At 36.8% G+C, this 25,962-nt stretch overlaps 1 protein-coding gene across 10 annotated transcripts in view; it reads left to right on the top strand.

The window, feature by feature from the left end:
• Positions 1–25,962, top strand: part of QKI (QKI, KH domain containing RNA binding) — a 151,096-nt gene that overhangs the window by 83,377 nt on the left and 41,757 nt on the right. For all 10 annotated transcript variants that reach the window (XR_012496815.2, XM_074333801.2, XM_074333797.2 and 7 more), the window contains exon 4: positions 20,139–20,282. Coding sequence is in view for 9 of the 10 variants with exons in the window: in XM_074333801.2 (XP_074189902.1) it covers positions 20,139–20,282 (144 nt within the window). In the remaining variant the exon portion in view is untranslated. The remainder of the gene's footprint in view (positions 1–20,138; positions 20,283–25,962) is intronic.

Below are 25,962 nucleotides of genomic sequence, written 5' to 3'. Positions count from 1 at the left end.
CCAGCATGTTGACGATGCAGCATTTTTAAAGGATTGCTCTGGTAGTCTCCTTAGAGTTTTTTCCAAGCCTTTGGAAGTTTTAATACACATTGTTGTCAAGAACAGTAAAGGGTCTGATTTATCCTGTTTGTAAACTAAAAGTTAACTTGCCAGCACACTTTTAAGGATGAAAGACCTGAGGCTTCTGATCAGAGACCAGACTTTATTCCCAGCAAAAGCAATAGCAGAGGGTCAGCATATTTCCACTGATGCTGAGCCCAGGTTCCCAGCATACTGTGCACTCACAGAACTGCATTGCACAGGAGGAACTGAGTTCCTCCACGGTCCCAGCCCTGTGAACAGGCAGCAGACTGTACAGTCTCTGGCCTCAAGGCAATGAGCAGTTGTCATGTATGGTCTCCTCGAGGCACTTAGTGCCTGTGTGACTGACTACGGAAACTGCTCTCCTAGTTTGGAGGAGATAGATAAGCCTGCCCTCTGGCACTGGCACAGCTGGGGGGACGCGCGGGGGTGCTCAGGGCTTGGGCCAGACTGCCTCTCTGCACAGGGGGTTAGCAGGGGGAGCTGTGTCCTACTGCCTGGCTTACTAAGACACATCAGGTTTCAGAGATACTAAAATATTTTCTTGAAAATGTCTTAGAATAGGTGACATATTGTAAGTAAATATTAAGCGTGGAAATGAGAGCCAGATTAGAAATACGAGACATTTTTTTAATCATGGAAAACTCAATGAACAACTTTAGAGATATAAATTTGAGGAACTGATGTACCTTAAATGCTGTATTTTAAAGATATCATTTGCTTGTGAATCAGTTTTTATAATATCGAATAAGAAATTCCTTTTTCTTATTAGAAAATAAAACGTTTTGCGTGTGGAACTGAAATGATTGATTTCAGAATTCTTAAGATAGTAAAACTGTCCATTGGTAATTGGAACAATTCTGAAAGTAAAACAAATTGGAGGAGTGCCTTAAGTGCACGTAATTCCTGTCATTTTGTTCATATTCCTGAGAGACAACAATTAGATCAATCAGATTAGACTGAGTGATTTTAGCGTAATATTTATATTGTGGAAAGAAGGAGTAGATGCACAGGAGTGACAAATGGGAAGTGGGAGACGTGACTTACTCAGTGATGTTAGGATAGTTGGGGTCACATACGCAAAAAGTTACAGAAAAGTGAAGAGCAAAAAATTTAACCATTAGAAGAAACTGTAGGAGAATGTATTAGGTTGGTGCAAAAGTAACTGTGGTTTAAAAGGTTAAAAATGCAAAAACCACAATTACTTTTGCATCAACCTAATATTTGTGACTTCAGGATAAGGAAGGAAGGAAGGATTGTTTACTAGAAAACTCATAAGGTAAGATGGATAGATATGACTACATTGAAAAAAGTCTTGTTACGCAAAAGGCACCGTATTTCATTAAAGGGCAAGCCACACAAAGTGTTTTACATATTCAGAATATGTAAAGAATCCATTCAAAAATGAAAACATGACCACAGATCCAATAGCAAATGGGTAGCTCACAGAATCACAAACCAGAATGAATACTGAACACATGAAAAATGCTTTAATTCCTTAATACTCAGAGAAGTGCACATTATAAGGAGAATAGTGTACCATTTGATACCCACTGAGTTGTCAAAACTAAAACCACTACCAAGGCCTAGGGTGTGGGGACACGAACACCCATTCACTTTGGGGCCTGGAGTGTCAAGTGGTCCAGCCACCTTGGAGAACAATTGGCCCGTGTCGGTGAATAGCAGATTTTTGAAAAGGTCTTATCCAAGCAAATTACACTATTTGTCCGTTTGGAAAGATGGGTATGATTATGTTAACTGCAGCATTGTTTATAATAGTAAAAAATTGGAAACAACATAAATGGATGGCCATAAATTAAATGGATTTGTGGTTTCTTCTTGTAACAGAATATTATGTGGTAATAAAAAGGAATAAATTTGATCAGATACACTTGATTGAACATATACCCCATCTTGAAATTGTGATGTTGAGAAAAGGGCACGGTTTTTAATTACTATTCTGAGTACTTTCTGTTCAGTGTTAAAAATATATTGATGATGTTCTTTACACATAGAACAGTTTCCAAAAGGGAACCTTTTCACATGGTGATTTGTTAATGGGTCATGTCACATGTGAGATGAAATATCAAGAGATTTTACATCTAATTTATAAAACTATTAGGAAGCACTTTAAATATTGAATATTTGACACAGGGTGGACGTAGGTAATTGGCTACTGTTTCCCCTTTTAAAGTACAAAATTAGTCCAGCAATTGATGACCAAAGTTCACCAATAAGTGACCAAAGTTTTTCACTTTTCTTTTTTTCTCTCTTAAATGTCACCTCTTTGTGATGTAATCTGTTCATTTATGTAGGAAATTATTTTCAAAGCCTGTAGTCTCCTGATTGAATAGTAGCAAACTAAATTCAGTTGTATTCTTGAATGTTGATAAAAATGAGATTAATATCTTTTTATGGGTTAGTAACGTCTTAAGAGTGCAGATTATTTGTAGAAAGTTGACTGTATGCGCGTGCACTCGCATCCTGCTCTGTTGCTTGCAGTCCAGTAATATGGAGGGTCTCTTGGATAAAGCAGAGCATTTCTAAAAATTAGTCTTAAATTACTTGTACATCTAGTTACACTTGGGGGTTTACAGTCTTTTCAGTATGTCTTTACTGTCTTGATGACATTTCAGGAAAAGTTTTCATTTTTCTGGTCTTAATTGCTTTCTATCATGTTTATTGAATAAGGATTAATATAACATGTTAATTGAAGAAATTATTCACACCAAATGAATACTTCTTTCTTAGCAGTGTGGATTTGGTCCACATTATTTAACATTTTGGAATAGATTTTAATTCTTTAGCCTAAAAATACTCTTAAACATATTATGACTACTTTGAAACGTATTGATTGCCAAGGGTAGCCCCTTGCATTTTATGGCCTACGCTATAACTATGGCTTTAGTCGCTTAATGAGATACTTTAAATTTTATTTTGTAATTTTATGATGATGAAACTTTAATGAAAAGTGTGTAAATCAGGGTTCAACCAGAGAAGCAGCAGGAGACACACACATGGATTTATTATGAAGAATTGGCTTCAACACTTGGGCCTGTTCCCTAGTCCAGGGTCCAGAGCAGCCAGTCAGGAAGAAGACCCAGGAGAAAGGAGAGTAATTGCAGACCCAGTTGGTGTTTGGGGTATCTTGAGTTTACAGAAAGCCTAATCCCACTCTACAAGGCTTCTGTCGGAATCAGTCCTGTTTGATTAAAGTCAACTGGTTAGCGATTTCGACTACATTTACAGAATCCTTTTCCAGCAGTGCCTAGGGTAGTGTTTGAATAGCAGGGAGAAGGTGTGTATGTGCTACAAAATGACCACTGTGTCCCTTTTGTCCTCTATCTCTTGGGAAGGAATACACCTATTGTTCACCCTACCTGCAAACAGTCGAATGGAATTCTGGCTACTGTGGTTGAGCTTAACTAAGCTGACACACCCAGATAACTACTGACTTTTCCTAAGTAGTCGTTCCCTTTATTTTGGTTATTGATATTGAAGGATATTGTATTTCTTTGAGCAAGGGATGTATGTGTAGGTATTAACTGTTAAGATTAAATTTGTATTTGAGGATAAATTGTTCACATTTTATGAGCTGCAGACTTTGAGGGTTACCGTTTAATTTATTGTGTAAGAGTTTCTACTACTAAGAATCAATTCTTTCCTGCAGGAAATAATTAGAATAAAATGCTCTGTTTTTCAAAGGCAATCAAGTTAATTCTATTTATAAATTCTTTTTTTTTCCCTAAGAGTGTCAGTTTTGTATTTTCATAACACCCCATGAGGTAAGCTTAAGAAGGCCACACCAACTCCCCAGCTTTCCCAAATGCAGTAGGTGTTTAGAGAGGCTTACATTTTTTTATGGCTCCATGAATTTATTTAGTAATTCTTCTTCTTCGAGTAGCATGAACATAGTCATCGGGCTTTCTGTTCTCCATGAGGATCTTTTGGCACATGTTCTCTATAGGTAAAGAGCTGAACTAGGTATGGAGTTGGTGTTCATGCAACATGGTACTTTCTCTCCTGTTATCCACCAGAGTCTTTTCATTTCACTAAAAAAACATCTGAGTGTGATGAATATTCTTAGAAGCATCGGGCAGGAATCCTAACTTTAAGTAGCCTATAGTAGAAATGAAAAGATGAGGTTTATGGATACATAGGGTTTCATTAATCAGAATCACATGACTAGGACTGCTAGAGAAAGTCAGGATGAGAGAGCTCTTGAGACAACTTGACATAAAGGGGACCTGAAAGAGAGAATGTCAGATTTCGTGTGGACTTGAGAACAAATATGGTTCAGTTAACAATGCTTCTTCCGTTGTGGCAGAATCCAGAGAGGACATGAGAGGAAGAGTCAGATTGGTTTTCTGTTTCTCTGGGTCTTTTACTTACTGGTTGAAGGACTTAAGTAACTTTCTCTGTCAAATCTCCTCATCTGTAAAGTAAGGTTATTGATATCTGCCTGCCATTCGGGGTTACTAACTTAACTGAAGGATTATCTTCTGTATTTTTATATTTATTGTTTTACAATATAGGCAATTGGTAGATCCTTAGGTATTGTATCTGTGCTCATTTTCCAAAACATGTTTTCTGCATTATAATGGTTACTATTAACATTACTTAAATTGAACCTCATTCTCAAAATTAACCACAGTAATGGTTAATAGTAGCTTAATTCATAAGCATTACAATGATTTCATACAATTGTCAAAGTTTTATACCCCCAAAAATGGTTTTCATTGGCTTCATATTTCAGTTAGATGGTGGCTAGTATCTGTGTCTTAGTTAATTAAGAGGAAGTGCAGCAAGAGTGTTTGTTTTGAAAGCATGGCCATGGTTATCCTGTCCAAGCAAATCTCATCCGGGGTAAGGTATGTCTTTAATCACTGGGGGACAAGTAATGCACTGTTCCTTGGTCACCGAGAAAACATTGTAAAGCTCCTATCAAGACTTTGAAGCAAATAATATCTTTTTGATTATATAGTTATATGGATGTCAGTTGATAACAGGAAGAGGTTTAAAAAGAATTTCACTTTAGTTCCGTATCTCGGAAACTTGAACATGCTTGAAATTATTTCTAATAAACAGAACAAAACATGGATTCTCTGAACTTTTATTTATTTATTTATTTTATTCTGCTGAGAAAGTACTCTTCGCTTGGCTGACATAGTTGAATTAAACCCCGTAGAGTGGAAAGAATAAAAGGGAAGAGGCTATTCTAAATTCCCCTATTGGATCTTGACCACCACCTGTTAAGATGCAAACGTTGAAAGTGCTGCTGTTGGTTTTGTTCACACCTACTTGTCTTTAGACTGTGTTGAAATCCATGTAAGTCATGAAGAATGATTTTTAAAAATGTTTCCAATTTATTAACATCTTTGAATGTACTTAGCAGCCTTCCCCTGAGTCGGGTATGTTTCAGAAGTACTCACAAGAAGTGAAAATAGTTCAGTCTTCTTCAGAGAAAAGGAAAATTGCTTTATAATATAATGTGCTGCATTAACTCCATCACTTTTATGGTTATGTTTTGCTAAGCAAATTATAGTGAAGGGTTATAAGAAAGGTACCACTTTTTGTAGTTAATACAGTCATGCGTCACTTAAAGACAGAGTTACGTTCTGAGAAACGCTTCCGTAGGCGGTTTTGCCCTGTGCGAGCGTCGGGGAGCCTCTGCGCACAGGCGCGGGGGCTGGAGGCCTGCGCCGCAGTTCCGGTGCTGATACTCCGGGCAGTTGCAACACAGCGCTCAGTGTTTGTGTCTCTAAACATATCTAAACATAGGAAAAGTACAGTAGAAATACAGTCAGAAAGATAAAAATGGTATAGCTGTCAGGGAGCTTACCATGAATGGAGTCTGCAGGACTAGACGCTGCTCTCGGTGAAGCAGTGCGAGGGAATGTCAAGGCCGCGGCCGGCTGGGTCTGCTCGCTGCGATAGACCATAAGCACTGGGAGCCTAGGCTGCACTACCTTCATAAAAAACAATAACTTTCTCTTGTCAATAATAAATTAACCTGAGCTTGCTTGAACTTGCGTACTTCATAAAAAATGTGTTAATTTTTTAAAACTTTTTTACTCTTGTAATAATACTTAGATTAAAACAATACATTGTATAGCTGTATAGAAATATTTTCTTCATATCTTTAATTTATAAACTTTTTTCCTTTTAATTTGTTTTTAACTTTTTAAACTTTTTTTGTTAAGAACTAAAGATACACACACGGGCACACACACGTCTAGGCCCACACAGGGTCAGAGTCATCGGTGTCACCGTGTCTCCCTCTACATCTTGTCCCACTAGAAGGTCTTCAGGGGCAGCAGTAGTAACACATGCACGGAGGTGCCATCTCCTGTGACCGCAGGGCTTCTGGAACACCTCCCACAGGGCCTGACTGAGACTCTTCTTGCAAAAATGTCACTTTTTTTCGGAAATATGACCCCGATGGATTTCTTGGTTTGTTTCTTTGTTTCATCATAGATGTGCTTGTAAGCAGATCTGCACCATGAACACCCCTCTCTATTCATGAAAACCTCTTGGTGTTGGGGTCCATGTTTTCCAACTTCCTAAGGAGCTTGTTGAGGCCTGTAAATTTTCTGCTAAACCCTTCACTGAATTTTCTTGGGGATTCTTTTGTTCTCTGCAGTTTTCTTTTCTCTTGCCTCTGCTTCAGCTGTGATTTCTGTTCCAGTTCGAACAACTTCACTAGTCATTTCCCCAGGAACCCCCGCTAGGAGCTCCTCAGTGTCATTCTCATCCACACCCAGGTTAAAATTCTTTGCCGCGTTGATTTTTGCAATCTTGGCACTACAATAGGAAGATACCTATGACTTACTAGGTGATAAGATTATCATGGAGCTGGAAAATTCCGGTGGGACCACCGTCATTATGGGGCCCATCACTGACTGAAAGACCGTTAGGTGGCATGTGACTATTTTGTTAGACAAATTTTAATAAAAGACTGGGGAAAAAAGTCTTGGGTTTTTATAGATTTGGATTATAGAGGTGGTGTAATATAGGAGAAATGTAAGCCTAGAGAGCCCTGGATTTACCTAGTTTTTATAACTAAAAATTATCCTTGCTTTTTATCCACTGAGAAGTATAGAAATGTGAAATATATGTTAACATTTTGGAATTATTAGGAAAATAAAGAAATTTGCTCATGATACATTAATCATTTGGTCAATCATTATGTGTTTGGTTACTTTAAGACATTACGTCACCCAAATTATTAGTGTAGAAGTATGGAGGTGTGGTGTTCACAGTCATAATACCTACTACTGCTTGGCTGGGCATTGGAACTAGCTGCAGAGCTTGTTAAAAATACAGATGCTTCTGACCCACCTCGATAATGTCTGGGGTGTGTTGTGTGTGCCTGCTTATACTTTTTTCAGTTGAAATCAGTAATCTTAAGATACTTTAACTTGCCAAATAATCTTAACTGTTACAAATACTTTAGACAATAAACACATGAAGACTTAACCATGGGTTTGATCTATTTTTATCATTCTAATCTTAATTCTAGAACTTTCCAAAATTAAAGTAACTACCAAGAAAGAATTATGATATATACCAGGTAATTTAAGGTGGGCACCTGTATTTTTTAATCTAAAGGAGTCATTGGTTAATTCCTGATCAATTTTATTACTTTTTTTTTACTGTGACTTTGATTTTGAGGATTTGTAATTGAGAAACTGGGACTTCCCTGGTACTTGGTTATATTAACATAACGACAAGAAATCAGTCCTCCAGTGGAATTAAGGGAAATCCCTGTTAGCTGGAAAGCCACCTTTTAAGTAAGTCCTAGGAAGGGAGCGGGGTAGTCAGTGACACATTGAAAGTGTTTATGAGTACTCACTGTCTTAAACACTCTTTCTCTCATTTAATCCTCGCCACCCGGTGACCTTTACAAATGAGGAAATAAATTTTCAGGAGATAGTTACCATATAAACTAGATCAGTCAGGCCTAGTATGCATTTTTATAGTACAGCAAATTTGATGTCTGTCACTCATCTCAATTACAAGTAAATAACTCTTCTGTTATTAGGTATGTCTTCCTTGCTAGCCTGTAAGCTTTTTGAGGGCTTGCATGTCTGTCCTGTTACCTGTCATAGCCTTGTTTACTAGCAGTGTACCTTCTGTGGAGTAGAAAACCTTAATAAACAATTTATGAAATAAATCCATGAATATATGAATGAGTTGCTCAAGTTGACAGAGAAACTGCGATGACACTGAGGTAAAGCCAGCGTTCTAGTCTGCTCTTTCTTTGCTGTTGTGGCCCCTGTCCGCTTTTGGAGGCAGTGAATGGGGAGAGACCTTGTATTAGTGCCTTCCTACTTAACCAGCTCTTTTTATTTGCTCTCTATTCTACATTCAGCAAATGATGAGTGAGGATTTGGAGCAAACCTAACACTCTAGTTATCAATAAGTAAATGTGAATACTCGACAGCTGCTTAACCCCATGGAATGTAAAACAATTACAGATTCGTGCTTTTTTTCTTTACCCAGTTATGACAATATAGCTCTTCCCCACACACAAAGATACGCATTCCTAAATCAGCAGTCATAGATAAAAGTCATTATTCTACCGGATTGTATTTTTGATGCATTTTATCACTGATGGGTTCAAGATTACATGATGGCATCTGTGAATTAATATATGGGCAGTATGAATGCTATAAATATTCATGGTGGCATTAGGTTGAACAGGACATTGCAAAGTAACAATAACAAGTAGTGGAGCTGCTCTTTACCTTCTATCTCATGGTCCTCAGGGACTGGAACAAAATGAACCATGTGCTATTCGTATCTTACATTTGGAAAGCCTAATTTTATTACATTAGGCTATGATCTTTTGTGTCAGGAATTAAGGTAGGCTACATGGATTCTTCTAGATAATCCTTACTTTGCTTGCGCTTGTAGTTCATTCATCTGGTTCGTGTCTTTCTTTTGTATATGTGTTTTTATTTCAGTTTTACAGATGGCAGGTAAAATACTCTGTTTTGATAGTGCCTGGTTGCTGTTTTTCTTTACAGATCTTGAATTGAGTTTTTCAGATATTTAATTATTTCCCCTAACCTACATAGAAAAGGACACATGTAAAATGCACAAGAAGACACCATATGGTTTAAGAGCTTAGTAATCAATTAACCAGCATATTTTATTTACTTGCTATTTTCAGTTTATAATGTAGAAATGTAATTCCAGATGTTGTAAGCGCTTACTGTATAAAAAAAAATTTGCGAAATACGTTAGGTAAATGGTTTATAATAGATAAGGACAGTGTTTAACATGTGCTAAGAAAATGCAAAATGATTAAAAAGCCTACGATGAATTTAGTAAAGCTTTTTAAATGAATTTGCATTGTGCTCATTATGGTAAAATGTACATATGTTGGGAAACTAGTAGTATGTTTATGTGTGACACATTATTTCACTTACAGAATATGCACATAAAATAAGACAAATATGCAAATATATATCCACGAAAAACTGATGAAAATAGAAACACAAGTCTGGATCTGTGCAGGGTCAAAGAACAGAATTCCGTACCAAACTCTTATGTTTAAATGTACTGTAATGCCAACAAGGAAAAAAATGTAAAGGAACCATCTTGCTCCCTAGAGGCTTACTACTCTGTATACCAGATGCAGGGGACACTAGTACAGTCTTAAGTATGATTATAAAGCCATAAAATTCAATGGGAGGAAATTGGGGGGATGAATTCTGATGGGGGGTGACTTGGGAAAATATTATGGAAGTAGTAGTATTTGAACTCAATCTTTAATTTCATTAATTTTTTGTAAATTCTTTTATCACTCTTCTAGTCTGTTTTGTGTAGAGCTTGTGAAATAATCTTGGTTTATTGCTCTTTCTGGGAAACTGTAGTTGTCCTCCTTTGTGCGTTACTGAAGCCTGAATGGAGGGCAGTCCATCCGTCGCTTTGATCTGCTGAGCCTCTTCCGGTCTACAACCCCAGACATTACAGGGGATCTTTATTAAATTTCTTTCTCCTAAAAATTATATCTTAAAATAATTTCACATTTTTATTTATTATGTTTAATACATTTTTATTGACTAAGCTAATTAAAGTAGATTATCTGAAGCTGGTACTTTTTGTCCCTGTAGTGCTTTTTAAGTTTTACCTTTCTAAAGGATAACCACTGGTTATGTGAGTTTATTTGCTGTGCGTTCACTCATCCCTCTGTGTGTCCCTGCTTGTGTTGTTTCCTGTACTCATTTGTCCCTCTTTGATTATAGAGGACAGCCTTTTCAAACCATGGTAACGTCAGTTACACAACGGTTAGGAGATTGTAGGTACTCTATGTGCTATACAAATATAACACATTTAGAGCTCGTCACAGTGCTGTGACATAAATACTGTACTTTACAGATGAGTAAACTGAGATTCAGATATTTTGCAACAGGAACGCAGCCCAAAGTTTCCATAAGGATTTTCCGCCAGATCTTTATTTGTTCGCACTCTGTATTTTTAAATGGCCACTTCCAGAATTGTTTTCCCATATACTACAAGCAGCTCTGATATAGAGAAATTTTAATAATTTTGGTCATCAAAATTAATTGTCCAAAAGTAGGGATTCATGAGTTTAGTTTGGACATGCATTAATTACAGTTAAATTAGTGGAATTAATATATGGAAATTGCAAGGAGAGAATTATCTGGCAGTCTTTTAGTATTGTGCTTGTAGGAGATAGATGTTTCTTGTGGAGGAAAAGTATTGAGAATAGTCCTTTTTGTTTTTAACTTGGAAAATCTTTGGCATAAAGTAAGAGTTCTTTGAATTGAGAAATTGTTTCATCGTGCCTAATTTAATAAACATTTATTGAATGCCTACTGCCTATAAAGACTTTCCTAGATGAAGATTTCAACAACCTGAATATAAAATTATCCTAGTCTTCATATAGTATTAGAAAATAATTCTTTTTGAAAATATGATTGTTGTTGGACTCAAGTTTAAGTTAGAAAACTTTTTGAGGCCAACTTTATAACTGAAGTCAGTGAACAATTATGTAATATCTACTTTATGTCTGGTTTTCCAATGAACAGTTCCTAAACTAGTTTAAAATTGTATGTACAACCGGAGATAGTTGTATGTCTAAGCTTTACCACTTAGCTTAAAATATAGTGTGTTATTAGAACCTTGGTTTACTCAAATATGTAACACTTTGGAAATCCTATCGAGGAGGTTTTCACATCAAGAGCACAGTAGTAGGGGGAGAAGTCTCGTGTTCATTTGCTTGACTACAAATCTATAATTAAGAGTCTCTCAGCAGGGGTTGGGACAATCAGTGTGTTCTGACGCTTCATGCTATACAATTACTTTGTTGTTCAAACAAATACTGTAATTAGAGCATAATTTTAAACTTCATACGGCAGTGACTCTTGATATTTCTTGTTTTAATCAAAAGTAGTTTCTCACATGTTGAGATTTTTTTTTTTACTGTTTTTACATCACTGTAAACATCAGCTTCAAAAATGAAATGAATGTTTTATTGAAAAATAATGGTGAGAACTTGTTTCAGGACAGTGGTTCTAATTAACCCTAACTTAGTAATTATGTTGGAGATATATATGTATGCATTGTGTATTAAGACCAAGTTTTAGTTTTAAGAACCTCACCTATTGAAAACTTGGACTGCAGGAATTCTGTTTAAGTGGCCACAAGTTTATCATTTTTGTATCTTTGTGTAATTGAAATCTGATAACAAATTTCTCATCTAGGAAAAAAGCATTTTTGTAGGTACAAGAGATCTGTTTAACCAGATGCTTCTGTGCCAGTTTTTAAATACTGTTTTTCGTGTGACTTATTCAACAATTCATTTATGAAGAAAGAGCACTTGACTTGGAATTAGGAGATATGACCAATACAATACAAAACAAAACAAAAAAAACAACCAAATTTACCAAATCTCAATTAATTTGTTTTATGTCTGCATTCAAAGTCCCTATCATATCTAAATTTCTTTGAGGACAGATGTGCTTAGAGAATTCCACGGCCCCCCCCCAAAAAAAAAATGTTTAAAGGTAAATAATAAAGTAGGAAAAATTCTAAAGATTCAAAATCTCATTGTTCTGTTTCTGGCTCCTTCACTAACGTACAAGGCTGTCTTAGGGCAATTTGAAAAGTTCCAGGGCTCTCATGTAGGTGATGGCGTGTGTTAGGGATTGGTTGTTGAGAGTGCAGGCTCTGAAGTGCTGCCCTGTGGGACACTCACTGTACGCATGAGCTGGCGAGCCCTGTCTGCCTCTGCCTCCGCGTTTGCAAGAACTCACGGCTGTCAGGAGGCTCAGATGAGGGGCGTGTGTGTATAACTTAGCCCAGTACTCAGCAAGCAGCAGTGCTTACTAAAGCCCTAGTTACAGTCGTCATCATCACCATCATTTTCATTTCTTAGTTTGTTTCTTTATCATCACCTGAAAGACTAAGAGTTACTTGGAATTTGTTATTTCCCTGTAGCAAACTTGTCAAGAATGTAGATCATATAAGTAAAGAATCATTGGTAACCGTGTCTCTGCTCTATAATCAGTATAAATGGAGTTACAGAGTTGTTTCTATGCCACTGAGCTTTAATGTACTTTATAACTGAAGCTATATTCCATTTCCTTGAATACTCTTGTCATTTCAACCTGCCTTAAACTAAAAGGTCAGTGGTTTTGTGCTTTGAACATATTTACGTAGTAATTATATATGTTTGTTCTTACTGTCACTTTGCTCTGTTATATTAGCTATAACTATAGTCTTGTAGTTTTAAAAAAGACTTTGACCCTTAAAGAAGCCTTCTTCTGATACATTGAAACAAGGTAATATTGAGCTGATAGAGTAACGGAAAAGCACTGTCTTTGGTGGAACATGAAAATCAGACTTCGTCGGCGTTATTGTAGAAAATCTGGGAGAGGTGACTAGAAGAGAAGTTGAGAATAAAACATAGGGTCAAAGATTGTCAAATGTAACAGGCACCTTAAACAGGAGGTCAGAAAGAAGCAGATCCAGAAACCACGCTACGTGATCACGGAAGCCTGGCTGCTGTAGGTGGAGACGCAGTAATAACGAGCTCCGCAGAGTCGGTGGGGAAGCTGCAGGACGGGGATGCCGGTTTGCTACTTGGTTTTAATGATGCTGCTCAACAAAAAGGCACACTTGTTGGGTTCGTAAATATTTGTTTAAGGCCAGATACGTGAAAAGTCAGTGTGTGTGTGCCTTCAAGAGGGTAAGAATCAGTGAGACATGGTTCTGGTATTTAACTGGGATCCAACTTTCCAGTAACTACAGGAAGACAGTGGAGTATGGTACTTAGAGCAAGAGATAAATAAAAGTGAGTGTTAGAGGGAACCAAGAGGCATTCTGGACTGGACGTAGGTGATAACTTGGCAGGAGTTACGGGTATCAGAATCCCTGTCTAGGAAGAGGCCAGTTTGTTTCAAGTGTGGAGTGAATGTAAGCCTGTCGTGGGGCAGTGAGCAGGAAACGGCGCCTGAAGTTCGTGTGGGTCGAAATAAATGCGTGAATTTACAACAGCGTCTCTCTCTGTCAAGGTACAAGTGAGCTTATGGCTGCATTTCAAAGATTTTTCTACAAAACCTATTGGTCCTTGTCCTCAAGTTATAAAAATCCACACTTATTCAGAAAATTCATCCTTATTCAGGCTCAGTAATAGCTGAGACATAATTGTGGGCAGGTTTGGAGAAGGGACATGATAAGCTCGTTTGCACATGTGGAGTCGATGGTGCTGTAGAGACCCTGCACGTGTCCCGCTGGCAGTTGAATTTGCAGGTCTGGACATCAGTGGGGTATACTGTGCTGGATGCGTATCTGGGGGAGGTCGATGCGAAAACCCCAATGTTCTTCTGTATCGCTGCAGATCTAATGGCACATAACGTGAAATGCCATTGTGTTGGGCGACCTTAAAACAGACATGACAATAATTAGTAATAGTGAGCTGTTTTTCTACACCAGTATCGCAGTTGTTTACTCATGAAATATTATTGGAAATGTAACTCCAAAAAGAAATTAATGCCTCATAGACCACAGTTGCTAAGAGGTACACGATTTTTTGTATATATCCATTTTGTTACCCTCTTCTTTGCTTCATTTCAACCTTTTTTTGTCCCAAATTATTTGTTGAAGTGATAAATTTAGGGAGTGAATTCTTAGTTTAGGTATTTGGGAGTAGAGAAGTAGGCACCTTATAGTTTTATTCTGTTTCTTGTTTGCTGATGACTGAAAGAGAACCTCTATGGATATGTTTTATAGACTTCGCTATAATATTTGCCAATTCCAGATTTCCTTTATTGTCTTTTTAAGAAACAGAAAGAGAACACAGGGAAAAATTACACTTGCATTGAATAATTACTAGGCTCAAATCTCAATGTTGAAGTGATTTACTTAACTTTTCCTGAGTTAGAATGGACTACAATTGGATAAGTATGACTTCGGGGGAGAATTATCTTAAAACCTTTTTTTAAACAAAGTCTGATATATGTTCATAGATTTAAAATATGTAATTCTGTAAGGCCTGATAAGGAAAACATGGGTCTCGCCTCCTCTGCTGTCTAACCACCTGCCCCCAACTTCCTCCTCTTTAAGAGATCCTTTTAGGTCCATCCATATCAGTGCAAATGGTAAGATTTCTGTCTTCTTTATGACCGAGTAATACTCTATTGTATAAATGTACCACAGTCTCTTAATCCAGTCATCTACTGATGGACATTTTGGTTGTTTCCAGGTCTTGGCTATTGTGAATAGTGCTGCAATAAGCATAGGGTTGCATATAGTTTTTCAAATTAGCCTTTTGGATTTCTCTGGACAGATACCTAAGAGTGGAATTGCTGGGTCATAAGGTAGTTCCAGTTCCAGTTTTTTGAGGTACCTCCATACTGTTCTCCATAGTGGCTGCATAAACCTGCAATCCCACCAACAGTGCACGAGGGTTCCCTTTTCTTCACATCCTCGCCAGCACTTGTTGTTTGTTGATTTATTTATTTATTTTTATTTATTAGTTTCAGGTGCACAAAGCAATGTAATAGTTAGACATTTATCATTTATATCCCTCACACAGTGTCAACCCCTCTCCCCCCATCAACTATCCCTCTGACATCACACAGGGTCATTACATTTCCACTGTCTCTATTCCTAATGCTGTACTCCACTTTTTGTATATATATATATGTGTGTATATATACACACACACACACACACATATATACATATACATATACATATACATATACATATACATATATATATATATATATATATATATATATATATATATATATATAAATTGTAGTTGACATTCATTATTGTTGATTTATTGATAATAGCCATTCTGACCGGATTGAGATGGTATCTCATTGTGGTTTTTATTTGCATTTCTCTAATGAGTAGTGAGGTTGAAACTGAAAATTTAAAAAAAGAGAGAGATCCTTTTGATAATATTTATTGCTACATTTTATGCTTACCTTGCTACTAGTTGATTTTTTTTAGTTACCATCTCATTTATTCACTGGTGAGAAATCAGTGGACACTTGAATTGGAAGCTCTTATCCTTCAGTTTTCTTTTAAAAGTATGTATTATGTGGATGCTTTTTTTCTCTTCTGCTTTCTCCTTGGTATGACATATGTCACTCAGTTTCTGAACCTCTTGAAGTATCCTCTAATTTTCATACTGTTCTCTACATTTTCCATGTCTGTCTGCCTTTGATACTAGTTGGAGGGAGAATTCCTCAATTTTTATCCTGTAGCTCCTCTGTCCAGTTTTTCATTCTGACTGTCATATTTATACTGTCAGGAGTTCTTTTTTATGTTTCTGTTTTATGTTTTGAATTTTTTTAATAGGGTTCTTCACTTGTTTTAAGGATGCAGTATCTTCTCTTAACTCGGAGGATTTTTCACTTTTTCTTCTTGTTCAGTGGTTGCTTTCTTCAGGTTGTTTTCTTTTTGTTGGGCTGGTCAGCGACCCTCAGAAAGGTCTTCAGGTCACGTGCCAGCAGCGTGTGGGCCGGAGCTTTCACTGTCTGTGGAGAGTGCAGGAGAGCTGGACACCTTAGCGTTCTGTGTGTGAAAGGACCTATCATCAGTGGCCCCTCAGAAGCCAGTCCCAAAAAGTGGGAATTAGTGTTAGGTAGCCAGCTGTTTGGGGCAGGGATGTGGAGATTCAGTTGCTCCTTAGTGAGAATTCAGCCAGTCTTGTATTCCGTCTTAGCCTTACACTTACCCCACTTTCAGTGCTGCCATTCCCTTTGCCTTTTTGGGGAGGGGTTCTGCAGTATAAATCGGTTCCTTCTCAATGGGACTGGTGGGCGAAGTCCCTAACTTAGCCGTCTGCTTTCTAGTTTCTAAATTGTTTCCTTTCCCATTTTTTTCTTATAAGTTTGTACATTTTAAACTCTGCAGTATTTTAGAAGAATTTTAGGAGGGAGTGAAAGTGCATGATTGAATTAATTTCACCGTCTTTGTCTATAAGTTTTCTTTCAACATTTTTTAAAACTGCAAGCAAAACTTTATTTTGAAGCAAACATTAGGATAGGTGCAACTGTTTTAATTTTTGTATTTTTAACTGGCACTTAAGTTGTTGAATTAAGTACAGTATATTTTTACCAAGATGTTTTGTAACTTAAAGATGTATTCCCTCAGTAAAGTGCAATGTCAACTTATACTGCAACTTTGTTCTGTGTTCCTGTCATGTAAATAATATCCTTTCCTTTTAAAATCCTCTGGCTTTTGTCTTTTCCATGTCTTTTCCTGTGTTAAGTCAGTTATAATTTTAACTTTTATTCCTAGGCCTTTCTAAAATATTTTGAATTATAAATGTTCCTCACTTCTGCCTGTTTCAGTATCTGTCTGCATTGGTAGCTTTCTCACACACACACACTTTTGGTGTCTTTGCCTACCAGTTATAACAACATCTAGAGTGGTTTCAATTGAGTTTTTTCTCGTATATGTTATATATTTCAGCTTCTTTGCATGCCTGTTAAGCTCTGATGAGGTGCCAGATAATGTGGAGTTTACCTTGTTGGGTGGTTATTTGTATTTCTGTAAGTAATCTTCGTCTTTGTTCTGGGACAGTTTAGTTACTTGGAAATAGTTTGATGCTTTTAGGTCTTGCTTTCAGGATTTATTAGGCAGTACTGGGACGGGGCTCAGATGAGGTTTAGTCATTTCCCAGTACTGAGGCAAGGCCTCCTGTGTACTTTCTGCACTGTCTACCTGTGAATGGTGAAGTCTCTCAGTCTGGCCTTGTGTGAGAACCTGGCACTTCTGTCTCCTTTGGCGGCTCCTTCTGTGGCCTCTGCTCTTTCCTCCCACACATGCCCCATCAGTGTTGAGCTGAGTGCTGGAGGGGGCCTTGTTCAGTTTCCCACAGACGTCTTTCTGTGCAGCTCTTTCCGGGACCCCTTCCTGTGCCCTCTGGCTGCTTTGGGCTCCCTGGACTCTCAGCTTAGTCTCCTCTGCCCAGGGAGTCAGCCTGGCACCCTTCCCAGGGCTGTGGCTTAGAGACTCGCAAGCCAGGGAGCTGGGGCAATCGTGGGGCTGTGGTGGGGCTTGCTTCGCTAATTTCCCGTCTCAGCCTCACTGTCCTTGTCACCGGAGGTCCCGGAGCTGGAGAACTGGTGTTTTTTATGTCGTACCTATTTTTCGGTGATTGCGGGCGGGAGAGTAAGTCTTGCTCATGTTAGTTACTTGGCTGGAAGCAGAATTCCCTTATAACAGGGATATAGACACACTTTTAGGTCCATCAAATAATACAAGTAACTTTATTAAATGTATCTACACCCCCAAATTGATAAATAAATAAATATAGAAATTTTGGAGAAAATATTGTCAGCGTTTTTCAACATAAAATTAAAATCTGGATTTACAAATTGATTTTTTCCCACAGAAGAGGTATGTATACACATTTTTTATTCTTTGACATACAGATAACCCCAAAGGTTCCCAGTATTTTTTGACTCATTGACTCCTCAGTTTCTGGGATTTTTTTCATGGTATCCCCTAGGTGAAAAGGAATACTTAATCATATTTCTTATCATATAGTTAGTTCCAAACAACTTAGAATTTACATCAAAGCAACTGAAATTGAAAAAAAATTAATTTTACTCATAAATAACCACATTATTTGTTGGTGGGATGTGTATTTCTTTTGGGCATTCTTCACGTTCTCAGGTTGGAAGCTGCCACCCTCTTTTCCTGTTCCAATTTGATTTTTGCATGGACTTCCTTCTTATAGCAACCACTGAAAACCTAACATTGCAAAGATATGACATCATCAAAAGGAATGTAGCATGATTTAATGTTGAAAAAATTAAGTATTTGGAAATAGAAGTTTGCATGGTGTCCAGCAGACATTGACTGTTGCTGTTGCCCTTGAAATCTAAATACCCCCATGGTACAGCTGTGAGTGCCCTGTGGTGGCTCTGGGCTCACTGCGGGAACACGTAGATGGCCTGCTGTGGGCTGGTGTGCTTTCGCATCTCCCCTCACAACATTGGGATGTGTTTTCACAGTAATGATATGAACAGAAAATAAAGGCAAAGCGTATATTTGACTGTTAGAACTTACTTCTATTCTTACTAGCTGAGCTACATACCACGTTTCCCTGAAAATAAGACCTAGCCGGACAATCAGCTCTAATGCACCTTTTGGAGCAAAAATTAGTATAAGACCCGGTCTTATTTTACTGTAAGACTGGATCTTATATAATATAAGACCTGGTATAATATAGTGTAATATAATACTATAGTATAATATAATATAATATAATACAATATAATATATTGTAATACTGGGTCTATATTAATTTTTGCTCCAAAAGATGCATTAAAGCTGATTGTCTGGCTAGGTCTTATTTTCTGGGAAACAGGGTAGATTTTTTTCTAGCATGGCCTTTGCAAACGTGAGTTATAGTAGAAGGCTGTTTAACCTTACCAGTTTTATTAATTTATACCACTTTTATTTTCTTTGATTAAAAGCTCACAATTTATGGTGAAAGTTCGACAGCAGCAGGTATTATTATTGTTTGTATGTGGTACCAGGCACTGAGCCAGGTTACTTATATATACCATTTTTGTATTTATAAGTTTATAGTCTTATTTTGCTTAATATTTTTAAGAATTATATATTATAAATTATTTGTAAATATAATTATATATTATCTCTAAAACTTAAAACAAGAAGCAGTTATGAAATTATTATATCTTAGGTGGAAGGGAAATGTGGCCAACTTTGCTTCCAAACCTCTTTGTAGCTTGACAGTATTTCCAACCTGGAGATATCGCCACAAGGAGAGTTGAAGACATGGAGGAAATGAAACATAGATATTCTCCATTGAACTAGTGCTTGTGGGTTGATATAATTAAGGAGTTTTTAAAGTAAGCTAATGATGGAAATGTAGTTAAAACTGTTCTTACATTTAATTTTTATTGTGATTATAACAAAATGTTTCCATAAATACTCCTGGAAATATTTAAAATAAATGGCATTTCTCTTACACAATAATGTCTATCTGCAAAGTACTTTTCCTAATCTTGAATTCAGCCAGTGTTGTTAAAAATAGTTGTAATGAAATGAAAAGATTACTGAATTTGAGAATGAAAACTTTGATTCAGCTCCTAAGTTGACGTTATTAGCTATGTGACCTTGATAAGTGTCTGACTTATATTAACCCCAATAACCTTCCATTTGCTCATCAGTGAATATAGAACTAACAATATGCTTTTCATGATAACCTAAGAATGACACCATAAGTGAGTTTCTGTTACTTAAGATCACAACAGGGGTTGTGATTGCCTTGCTCCTGCTGTATCCTTTGTATCTGGCTCCATGCTTGGTATATAGTACGTGCTCAACAAATGTTTGTTCAGTTAACTATCGTTGGATCCATTAGGTTTACACACAGGTTTTTAGCCAAGAAAATAATTCAAAAGACTTATGTCATTGTAGAAAAATAATTCAAGCATAATTTAAATGGCGACGGGTTAGTATTATGAAGAATACACTCTTTTGAAAGAAAAAATTATAATAATGTACTCTAAATTTTTTAGGAGGAGCAAAATAGAGGCAAGCCCAATTGGGAGCATCTCAATGAAGATTTACATGTACTGATCACTGTGGAAGACGCTCAAAACAGAGCAGAGATCAAACTGAAGAGAGCCGTTGAAGAAGTGAAGAAATTACTGGTACCTGCAGTAAGTAATAATTTCCATGTCTTAGATTTGGGTGCCAACCCCTTTTTTCAGTTTAATTTTAAATTACTGTAAGATTATTGTAATAAAAAAACACATTGTTAGAAATTTTATTTAAATACAAAATACAAAAAAATTTATGACTCCTTTACTATAATATAATAAACATAGACATTTACTATAATATAATAAACATAGACATTCAAATCCTTAAATGGGAAAGCCTGTTTGTACTTTGTGATGGAAGTGTTGTGAGGGGGGGCAAACTCAAGTAGTGGCCTACTTTTCAAAAGTATCATTACCATTAGGTCACTTTATTACAGGATAAGAATGTAGGTACATCATAAGTAGGGTAATGAAAGCTTTTTTTAATGGAACAATTTTTCATTGTAAGCAAGTAATGAGTCTACAGAAGTCTGTACAACTCTTGGGTGAGCTGTGTTAGTAGGAGCACATTATTTGAGTTGCTTATGGGCTCCAAGTACTTGCCTAGCATATTATCTCCCATAGAAAGATTAATGTCCTATAGTGAAGTTTTCCCATAATGCGGTAAAAATTTCTTTTAGAAAAATAAGAGCTAACTTTTACTAACATACCAGGCACCTTTGTGTTCTCATCCTCCCTCCCTTTACTCTCTTTCTCCGTCTATCCCATTGTAATTTCCCCCTTTCTTTGTGACTTTTCCTCCATGTTACAGAAACCTGAAGTAACTTCACAAATGATTGTTGAACTAATCCAAGAACATTTTTCAATGGAAAAAATAAATTATTGGTTTTCTAAGACTATTAAAATTGTTTTATATTGTAAAATATATGGATATGTAGGCATGACTTGCTATTGAAAAAAATCTAGAAATATTGTTAGTATTCTGTCCAACAGAAATTTATTGACATTTACATAAATGAGTAGAATATCTGCTGTTCTTTATTCCCCAGGTAGTCTATTTATTCTATAAGCAAACTTACAAATTGTAAACATTTTCCATTTACTTGTTAAAATTAACTCTTTGGAAGAAAATAATTCCATGTAAATTCTGTTCTATAGGTCTTATAAGGAATATAAGCGAGCAGGTTAAATATAAACTAAAAATCTGTAATTGTGCACTATTAAACCATATAACCTCCTTTTCCTTAATAATTGTGCAGTATGGAAAAGATGCATAGAAAAGGGCTTTTCCCTAAGCCTACTGGGCTATTAGTCCCATGATCACAAAATTTTACTTAACATCAAGACTATATAACTGAAGATATTCAGCTCATGCAATGTAACCAAACAAATGAGTTCACCTTATACATTAAGTAGATCAGTGTCTAATAATTAGAACTCTTACTGACCTATTACATTATTCTCATCATTCTGTAAGCTGCTTTAGTTCTAACAATTACTAACCTGTGAGAGAGCACTGGATTAGAAATCTACCGTGTTACTAACTAGCTGTGTGTCTTTTCAGAAAGTGAGTGAACTTCTTTGTGTCTGTTTCCTCATTTACAAAATGAAAGTTGGGACACATGTCCTCTAAGGGGCATTTTGGTTTTAAAATTATTTGCCTTTGAAGATGAAAAGGTGGCAGTAGATAAAAAATAACAGAAGCTTTTTAAAAAAAATGCATACAATTTATATTAAAGGAAAATAACACTTTTGATGATAGATCAATCTCCTATGGGAGTATTTTAGGATTGTTATTAATTACTAGCTCTGCAGTAATAAGACTTTCTTAGAATTACAAACTGTAGAATAAAAATACTTTAAGGAATGGGTTCTTTAAAGTGACTTAACCTTATAATAATTTCTTATTCCTATCCATTTCATTAAATATGTTTATTGTAACATGGATACTCTATTAGGGCATTAGTTTTAACTGAATATTATACATTTCCAATGATGATACCAGGATAAACAAGGGTTAAGTAAAACAGAAGCTTTACAATCCTGAAGTCTCACGTGATTTTGGATTTTACTTAAATAGGTTGTCAGGAGACAAAATACTTAGTATTTGAGAGCTGACTTGTGGATTTGAATCCCATCTTTGCAGTTTTTTACTGTCTCCATTTCCTAATCTATAAGATTGGACCATCATTAAATTCCCATGTAGTTAAGGTGAAATGAGATGATACGTGGAGAACGCGTAGCAGAATGCCTCGCACGTAATTGTTCCATTAGAGTTTGCTTCAGTTTTTTGTCATTGTGTAAGTAATGTTATACAGTTGTATAGGTTTATATGTTACTCTTTCCAAATGCTGCTTGTAAAAGGAATGCAGTAATTCAAGATTAGAGGAAATAGAAGTTTCTTCCCAGTTCGCTGTTATTCTTTTTTAAATAAATTGGATTGGCCCTTTAAAAAAATCCAGTATAGGCTTATTAGTTTTTTCATCGTTTAAATATTTAAGAAAATATATTTTTGGATTGAAAATATTGACCAATCTTGATCTTATAAAAATAATTCACATATAAATGAATTTGGCTAATTCTGTGTATCTTGCTTTTTGTGTAAAAGGTATAGTGGGAATGATATAGAGACCAGCAGTTATGTTGAAATGTATTGTGTAAGAGGCCCTCACATTGAACTGAAAATTATAGAGAAGAAACGTTGTCGTAACTCATTGAGATTTGACTTAAGGAGGGGTGTCAGAATCACTGCAGGAAAGAGAACGTATTTCTTAAAAGCATTTATATTTTGTCTGACCTCAGACTGCCCTTCCAGTGAGCTGCCAATATATCTTTGTAATTTATCCTTGTGTTTCATGAAAACTCTTTGAAACTTTTCTGTGGTTTTTTATGTCCCAAAGTTTATCTAGAGAATAGTGATGCTTAGAATTTTGTTCTGTGGGCCATTTTCATTGTAAATGCTTATTTGACATTGAGTTAACAGAAATTTACAGGCCTTTTGGATTTGGAATTTTAAGTTGTGTCTTTTTTGTCTCTTCAATATCCTATTAATACAGTTTGGCCTTACCAGCTGTTACCACTCTTCAGATTCAGTCAAGTTTATTTTTTACGTCTCTCAAATTAGCTTACTTTCTCTTAAGCCCATTGTCTTGACCCTAATTCAAGCCAGTTATCTCAGAACCCCACCACTGGTGACCCTACTTGTAGTCAACTCCTCAAACCCGTCTTTACCTTAGAGTCTATTCATACCTTTTCCTACTTGCGAATAGTGGTTTCCTGTTACTCTGAGAAGAGAATACAGAATTCCTTCACATGGCCTTACAAGTTCCTTCATAATTTGCCATAGCGTGCCTTTCAAGCTTAAATCTTTCACTGTCCCCCATATTTAAAGCACATACACATATACACACATTAGTCACTACCCACAGATTGAATCATTATGTATTCATTTGAATTTTTTGAAACAACTTCTTCTCAGTCTTTTTCTCACATATGGGCCTTTGTGATTCTTGCAGCAAATGTTTATTGCATACTTACATTGTGTCAGCTGGTAAAGATACAGAGAAGATAAATAAAGCTGACCAACAGAATGCTGCCATTATGAAGCTTACCCTCTGGTTGGGTGTGGGGAGGGGTTTAGATCACTGACGATAAGCAAAAATAAATATAAACTATATTAGGTTGTGATAAGGAGATGTGAAGAAAAATAAAGCAGGGTAAGGAGGTAGAGAATCATGGAAACACTTTTATGTGGGATGATTAGAAAATGCTTCTGAGACGGTGACGTTTGAAAAAACCTGATTGAAATGTGTTGCAATCATTTGACTATCCAAGAAGCTTCTGGGCAAAGAGAACAGGAAGTGCAGTGGCCTGAGATGCATTTGATGCATATCAAGGTGGTCCCGTGGGGAGCTTAATGAGCAGTTGGGAGCCGTGGGAGTCAGGTCAGCAGGGTGAGGAGAGGATGGCAGGTTACAGAGGCCTGTAGGCTGTGCTAAGGCTATTACAGGATTTTAGTCTGAGACGAGAGGCTGTGGAGGACTTAGAGAGGAATGCCATGGTCTGATTTCTGCTTCCAAGGATCATTCCAGATAGAGAATACACTTGAGGGTGATGATGAAGGGAGAGATGCTAGTGCACAGGCATGTGAGTTCATGTAAGATGAAAGGGACGTGACTAGCTTTGAAGGTGTCAAGGAGTCAGATCATGGTTTATTTGGAAGGTAAAGCTGAGAGGAATTTTGATGGCTTGGGTGTGACATATGTGAGGACCGAGGTTTTCACTGTGAGCAAATTGGAGTTGTCCTTTGTTTATACTGTTGGAGGAGCAGGTTGGGGAGGGAAATATAAAAGTTGAGATACCAAATGTTCAGTGGGCATTTGGTTACCATAATCAGGTTAGGTGGTAAGATGGGGCTAGAATATGTCACTTTTGCAGTCATCATCCGATCCAAAGCTTTTAGAACCGTGGGACTGGGTGGCATGTAGACGTTGGATGGAGGTGTGGAAGAGCAGTCTGTGGGCTGCTCCCCAGGGACTTCACCATGCAGGTGGGTCGTCAGGACGAAGAGGAAGAAGATCCAGCACAGAAGACCCAGCAGAGCAGCGCGGGGGTTGGAGGAGAACCGGGAGTGTGGGATCCTAGGAACCACGTGAAGAAACTTGCGGTTTGTGGCTGGAGGTTGGTTTTGCTAAGAATGGGGAGTTAACTGTTGGGTTTGGCCAGTTAGTGGTCATTGGTGACCTTGACAATCAGTTTTTTTTTGTTTGTTTGGTTGGTTTTTTGGAATGGTTAGTTTAAAAGCCTGATTGGCTTGGGTCAGAAAGAATGGGACAAGAGAAAAAGGAGCTGGACTTTTCTTTCCCTGAGATTTCATTATTTATGTAAAGGATCCTTTTAGTACTCTTGACGTCTCAGTTCTTTTATAATTTCCTCTTCAGTGATCTTTTTCCTCCATTGCTCTTCAGCCTCCCACTCCATGGTGCTTCCTCGGACTTGCCGAGGGCACCTCCGTAAACATACGACAGGAGAATGTCCAGCAGTGGACAGTTCCCTTCTCTGCAGTGAGAAAATGCTGCTTAAACTTGGCAAGCAGAGTTAATTAACTTGTGCACATACCGTACATACACTTATAGGAAAATCTCTTGAAGCAGAATTACTAGGGTAAAGGGTAAGTGCATTTTAAATTTTAATACTTCTCATATTAAAATTTCTAAGTTGCCTTACAGAAAATTTGTATTAATTTACAGTCCTGCCAGTGTTACATGCAAGTGCCTGTTTCTCAACACAGTCTCAAGCCCTGAGTGTTGTCACAGTTTTTAATCTTTGCTTTTCTAATAGTATATTTTTAAAAACCATAAGGGCTTTAATTACAAAAATAGGAATAAAATAATTCTCATGGTTTTTATAATTATTATTTTAGGTCAGTTTTTATATTAAGGTGCTACGTGATGTTATAGATATGCTTGTAACAAAAAACTATGTTTTTGTCTTCTTTTCTTGAACAAGTACATAATTCCTAGTTTCATATTGCTTCTATGGGGAATATAGTTTACATCATTTACAGAATGGATTTATAGCTTAAGTGTGGAATTGTATTATTTCAGTATAAATATTTCTTACCTAACCATGTAGAATCAGTTCTTTTTTGGAAAGCTGTAGGAAGAAAGTTGTGTGTATTTTAATGGTGGTGTGCTATTTTGTTTAATGTTGTGTAGCAGAAGTTGTAGCCATGGCTCGAGGGACCTAGAGATGGGGAGTATAGAGCAGTAGACTTCGTGTTTGATCTCAAATTTCA

The sequence above is a fragment of the Rhinolophus sinicus genome, chromosome 2, assembly GCF_057876585.1.
Source record: "Rhinolophus sinicus isolate RSI-liver-muscle chromosome 2, RSI-T2T, whole genome shotgun sequence".
NCBI classification, from domain to species: Eukaryota; Metazoa; Chordata; class Mammalia; order Chiroptera; family Rhinolophidae; genus Rhinolophus; species Rhinolophus sinicus.
Note: the sequence above shows the minus strand (reverse complement) of the source record. Positions and strands in the feature narration are given on the sequence as shown.